Source organism: Euwallacea similis, chromosome 12 (genome assembly GCF_039881205.1).
Source record: "Euwallacea similis isolate ESF13 chromosome 12, ESF131.1, whole genome shotgun sequence".
Classification (NCBI taxonomy): Eukaryota; Metazoa; Arthropoda; class Insecta; order Coleoptera; family Curculionidae; genus Euwallacea; species Euwallacea similis.
In genome coordinates, this window is record NC_089620.1 from 3,903,015 (window position 1) to 3,909,469 (window position 6,455).

Genomic DNA, 6,455 nt, shown 5'->3' on the forward strand with positions numbered 1-6,455 from the left:
CCACTCATCTATCTGTGGACGAATCTCTTGATACAGTTTGTTATGCATTTCACTTATTCCCTTATCCTGCAATAGATCGTAACTGAATATTGCTCCATTTAGCATCAATTCACATATTATGTCTTCCTTCTCATTTTCTTTGCATTTGATCAAAGGCATTTTCGATATTACTGTATCAGCAAAACTCTTCTGCCCTTCGCTATACGCATTTATCCTGATTCCAGCACTTAGTGCTTGGTCTATAGTCTTGTTCAGTTCTTCTACGCTTTTTGCCTTTACCACTCTACTTTTAAACCACCTCAATTCTGCATTTTCACTTGCACTTGGCTCTATCTTGCTTAAAGATGGAATAAACGGATTTTGACGATTTGAAGATTTTTTGTTATAAACCTCACGTCCTTCTCCAAGATTGATTGATTTTCCAGAAACATCGCTAGGGGAAGGCACACCTTCAGGCTTCTCAAACCTGCTTTTATCATCAAATATTTTCGGATCAGTCTCGTCTACAAATATAGGCTGCTGATTTTTTTTGCCAGTACGCCTTATACCTTCAATAGCACTATATAGTCCTTTTGGTAACTTTTTAGAATCAATGATTAACTCATAAGTATTTCCATCTGTATCATCAAATGATACTGTTTTTTTAGTAGTCATATAGCCTCCTATTAAGCATGTTATTCAAGTCTATAGAGCAATTTATTGCTTTATGATTAACTTAATACGCAAATTATAAAAAGATCTTGTATATCTTACAACTATTTCTAATAAAAGAATACCTTTCTCAAGACTTTTATTCTTTAATTACGACTTAATATACAAGCTATACAAAGATCTTTTATATTATGCAGTTCTTGCTCTTCGGATTCTTGACTTAGTTTTCTTGTTACTGTGCAGTAGCCAAACTTCTCAAGCAATTGAAATTTGGTTTATAACAGCTCTCTTTCCTTAAAACTGCAATATCCTTTGTCTGTCATAATAATGTGATCCTCTAGTTCAATTCCCACTCCTTGACATGCTGATACTAATTCTCTAGTCATAACCTTATCATCTTCTGATGGCTCTAAACTCCCTCCTGGATGATTGTGAGATAATATTATCGATGCTGCTTCCATTGATAACGCCTTTTTTACCACTTTTCTTTCAGATAGGTGTACTTCATCTATTGTACCAAAATACACTTCATCTCTTATCAAACGGTTCTGTTTATCCAAATATATTATCTGAACAGCTTCTTTTGCTGAAAAGCCTATGTTTACCCTTACATACTCTATCAGCTTTTCTTGGCTATCCATTACTGGGCCTCTCTTTAATCCTTCTCTGAGTGCTCTTTTATAAGCTTCTTTTACACATTCAATTGCTGCAGCTGCATGTTCGGTCATTCCTTCTATCATTTTCAGATCATCGATTTCTCGTCCCAAAATTTCTCCTATTCCTGGGCAGTTATCCATTAGAGTTTTAGTAACATCTTGTGCTTGCTTTCTGTCATGAACTGCTCCTAGAAGCACTGCCATTATTTCACGATCAAACAGAGCACTTCCTCCTCCACTCTGTAATACTCTCTCTATTTCTTCTGTAAGTTTTTCACTATTATTCATAAAATATACTCCTCGTTAATAACAAATAGTTTTTAATTATTTACTGCTGTTTTTTATCAGCATTGGCATAAAGCCATAGCTTTCGAGTGAAGTCAAATCAATTTCTCAATCTTTTTTACTTATTTTTTCATCAATAAATTAAGATATTAATAGATATTTGTTTTTATCTAATTGAAAATTAATCCTTTATGTAAAAGAAGTTGTTACTATTTTAGAAATAACATCAGTAGAAAAACCTAACTGAAGTAAATTATTTGCAACTTTCATTTCCTCTATTTTTCTCTTTGTAAATTTGCTTTCTTTGCAATAAAAATTCTACCCATATATTTAGCTCATCTCGTGATTCTTGATTGTCAATTTTTCTATATTCTCTTGCCAAACTTAATAATTCATTTTCTGCTTCGCAATCATTTTCTTTGTACTCCTTTATCAGATCTTCAGCATCCACTTCTTGCTATCTCCCACAACCTTTCACTTAAAAGAGTAACGCTACCTTGCTCATAATGATGTATCTGTGAGGGTCCTATATTAAGCTTTTTTGCTTTGCGTATAGCCTCTTCCACTTCTTGATCTCTTGTCCTCCGTTTGGCTCGTATCTCTCTTTATCAGCATATTCTTCAATTGACAAGCCTGTTGCTCGATAGATAATGCCAGTATCAAACCCTGTCTTAACTAGATTCTTGCAATTCTTATTCTTGCTGCTTTTATATTACTTTCTTCCTCAGCTCGGACAGATTTGGTTAATGCATAAATTGCTTTGTGTCCTCCTGTTTTTTCTATGAAATTATACATTTCCTGGGTCTTGGCTTTGTCGGAACAACTATCTTCTTTTAGTACTTTTCGTCTTGGAAAGAGATTTCTAATAGGAACTGATAATGCATCTGCTAATATTTTTAACTTCTCAATTGGAATGCCACATGTTCCTTGCTCGTATCTTATCAGTGTATGATAGTTTATGCCTGTTTTGCCTACTAAATCTTTCAGAGTATATTTTCTTTTTAACCTCCAGCTTCTTACTTTTTGTGCTATTTGATACCTTATCGAGATATTTGCCATAAATATTATACAGGTTAATACTACCAAATAAAGATATACAAAAACTTCTACGTTTCAATTTTAGTTGAATATTTCTTCACAATTGTGTATAATTATTAATGCTTTTTATCTTACTTTCTCATGGCTCTTTCGAAGTTTCTTGACGCACGCAATGATTATGCTTTTAAAAGAATACTTGGCACTGAGAAAAACAAAGATATCCTCATTCATTTCTTAAATGATATTTTAGGCTTTACTGGCTTAGCTGCTATTCACGATGTTGAATTCTTAGCTACCATTTTGGACCCTGAAATTGCCGCTAAAAAGCAGAGTATTGTCGATGTTCTTTGTAAAGACTCTCAAGGTTCCAGATATATTATAGAAATGCAGTTCACTAAGACCAAAGGCTTCGAAAAGCGTGCTCAATATTATGCTGCTAAGGCCTATTCAAGTCAAGCTGATGTAGGTGATCAGTATCATGATCTTAAAGGCGTTATCTTTATTGCTATTGCTGATTTCATCTTATTTCCTAATAAGCTGGCTTATAAGTCCGATCACGTTACTTTTGATAAGATGACCTTTGAACATGATCTCAGAGACTTTAGTTTTACTTTTATAGAGTTACCTAAATTTAAAAAAAGAGAAGATCAATTAGAAAATATAGTAGAGAAATGGTGTTATTTTTTTAAACACGCCGGTGAAACAAGTGAAGATGATCTAAAAAAAATAATAGGAAGTGATTTAATTATTGGCAGGGCTTATGATAAGCTGAACCAATATAATTGGAGTAAAGAAGAACGTCTTGCTTACGATCAAACTAAGAAACGTACCGATGATTATTTATCTAGTCTTGAAGAAAAACTTCATGAAGGCATCCTCATAGGTCAAGAAAAAGGTAAAATTGAAGGTAGACAAGAAGAAAAAATCGAAGTTGCCAAAAACTCACTCAAGGCCGGTGTCTCTATAGATGTTATAGCTCAAATTACCGGTCTCTCTCATTCTGAAATTTCACAACTCAAAGAAAAAACATAATATTCCTACTTATTCACTCCAACATTTATGAAAACCTTTCCTAAGTCGAACATACCCCCGATTAAGAGTCTAATGAACTGTCTAAAATAGCTATAATGTCTAAATATAGAAGATGTTTTTCATAAAGTTTTTATCCTTGATAATTTTAGCGTTGATATTTGATTCTAACTCTTATATAACTCAGTAAATATTTTTTATGGGGGATAAAATGCCAATAGAAACAAAGCGTCAAGCTGCAGTACTTAAAAAGCTACAAGATGTTATAAAACATACAGATCCTGAAATTGCTGCTGGGAGGAAGTTAGCTATTAAAAGGTGGGCGGAGACCTATATAGAGAATATTAAATCTTTTGAGGGTGATAAGCTGCAGTTTTTGTACAATATATTCCAAGATGAAAATTGTTGGTCAGGTACAAGACTAAATAATCATGTTCTAGGTCAAAGGTTGACTGAAGAAAAAGTAGAAGAAATAGATAATCCACTTCGCATATATGAAATAGCTTCTAGTTACTGTGTGGTAGATAAAATTCATCCATTATTCCAAAAAAGATTTGAATCTTACAAAAGTAACTTTTCTTCTGATGAACTTGATGGTAGTGGCAATCCTATAACTGACAAATACATAAGAAATTCACTTTTGAGTGGCATTGGAAGGAAGGGACATGTATTTAATTTCTGGATAGATAAGGAATCTGGGGAATTAAGGCAACCTGGTAATGCAGCAGAGGGTTTTGACAGTGCTATAAAACTTAAGTGGAGTGAAGGAGTAGAGTATTTTTATAATCATTTAAAAGAAGAAGATAAAGAGAAGAAGCTTACAGAAACTATTCTTGCTCTGTCTCGCGTTCAATCTGTTAAGAAAGATGCTCCTATTTTAGATTTTTGTGTAAATAATATAGTCGATAAAGATACTCTTTTACAGAAATTGCTGCAGAAAGATAAGGGAGTATATTCCCTTTTTGCTAAATTAATAGATTCATGTTTTTTTGATACAATTCACGATTTAATACAGTGCTGGTGTTATAAAGAAGTTTTAGTACGTGGAAGCCATTCAGAGAAAACATTTTCAAAGGATGAGTATGAACTCCTTCTTTACTCACTTTCAAATGTGATGCTGAAAAATCCTGAGTTAAGCGTTCAAGCTAGATCTCTTATGATGGGGATTTGGAAGTGTGACCGCTTTACTGAATACAGAAAGACTTCTGTTAATACTTCTAATTATACGGTTCCTATAAAAAGTGTACTAGGAGGATTAATAATTAATTGGAAACGAGGAGATATTTATAAGTCTGATGAGGAAAAGAAAATAGAGAAAAAAGAAATATTAGATATAATATCATTTGCTCGAGATTCCTTTCCTAAAAAATTTGAACTCTTTAAAGAAATCATGATGGAAAATCTTAGATTATGTGGTAGAGAAGGAATGAAAGAAGATATAGACTACGGTAATTTCGCAAAAGAATTGTTTTCTGAGTTAGAAAAAGCAACTTTACCTCCTAGAGATGATGGTTCCGGTGATTATCGAAGACGGTCCATATCCATAGTGGAAGCTGAAGATTCTAGTCTTTCTATTAGACATGATGGTTCTGGTGATGCTCCGAAATCCATTCTTGGAACCCCCGGTGTAAGTGATTTTTCTCGCCGTAGCAAGTAGAAAGGTATATTATATGAATAATGGTGATGGGTTTATCAGAAGTTTGGTCAATAGAAATCTTGAAGGTTTTAGACGAGAGTTTGAATCCTTTTTAGATCAATGTCCATCTTCCTTGTATCATGTGGGTACGGGTCGTTTCCTTCCTGTATTCTTTTTCAGTATGTTTGCTACTGCACATGACGCAGGTATTTTAGCTCCAGATGAGAGAGTCTATATTCGTTTTGATAACCATGGTATTGATACAGATGGTAGGAATAGAAGTACAGGAAACCTGAAGGTTGCAGTTTTAACTAATAAATCCCTTGGTAAAAAGCGAGTTGTCAGGTGTTACAGCATCTCTGATGTCCCTAATAGTGATGGGTTAAGATTTAGTGAAAGGGAGAAAAATTCTCTAGTGCAAGAAATTGGGCGGGAAAATCGGGATTTAAGGGAAGAAGGCCTAAGTTTCGAGCAATACAAAGTGTGTACGCATGGGAAAGGCAAGAGCCAGGGAGAGAAAGGAGCAGTAGTATTTGAAGAGATTCGCGAAAAAGATCCTCGAGGTGGAGATAGATTTGCCAAATATTCAGCATCTGAAATCAATCTTATTAGAGTGCTCTTAGAAAATCACGAATTAACAATTAAGGAAATAGAAGGGATGGACCTCAATCAAAATCAGCATGGACAGCTTGATGAGTTGGTCAATTTTGCACAAGTCGGGCCTGGTCAACAAAGAATCGACGGTTTTATAGGGATGCTAGCAAGTAACAATAAAGAAAATATAGAACGTCAAATAAATGAAGAAATTTTGCCATACATAACTCGAATCTATCGTCATTACTCAGGCACACTAGAAAATGATATTCAAAATCGTAATCAAAAATTTGAGAGTCACGCGGTTTTGTTAGGTTTGTTAGCAAATTTTAGTCATCTCTACATGATAGGTATTGACCTTAACTTATCTCTTGTAAATTCATACGTTGCTTTTCTTGTACACCATCAAGCAGAGAGAGAAAACATTCCTATCGTTATTAATATTGGATGGAGAACATTGTTTGCATTAGAACGCGCTAGAGGTGACGCTCAAAGATTACATGCTTCTTCATTTATATCTATTCATACTGAATCAAGACATGCTGTCTGTGTTGGATTAAATTTTA

The 6,455-nt window shown here is 34.0% G+C and overlaps 2 protein-coding genes across 2 annotated transcripts; one reads left to right on the forward strand and one right to left on the reverse strand.

Moving 5' to 3' along the window:
- Nucleotides 1-926: 926 nt before the first annotated feature.
- On the reverse strand, nucleotides 927-1,511 carry LOC136412747 (UPF0758 protein R01728-like). The gene has a single exon (XM_066395917.1). It carries the CDS (start codon nucleotides 1,509-1,511, stop codon nucleotides 927-929), a length of 585 nt encoding a protein of 194 aa, XP_066252014.1.
- A 1,260-nt stretch (nucleotides 1,512-2,771) lies between these two features.
- On the forward strand, nucleotides 2,772-3,662 carry LOC136412748 (uncharacterized). The gene has a single exon (XM_066395918.1). It carries the CDS (start codon nucleotides 2,772-2,774, stop codon nucleotides 3,660-3,662), a length of 891 nt encoding a protein of 296 aa, XP_066252015.1.
- The last annotated feature ends 2,793 nt before the right edge of the window (nucleotides 3,663-6,455 follow it).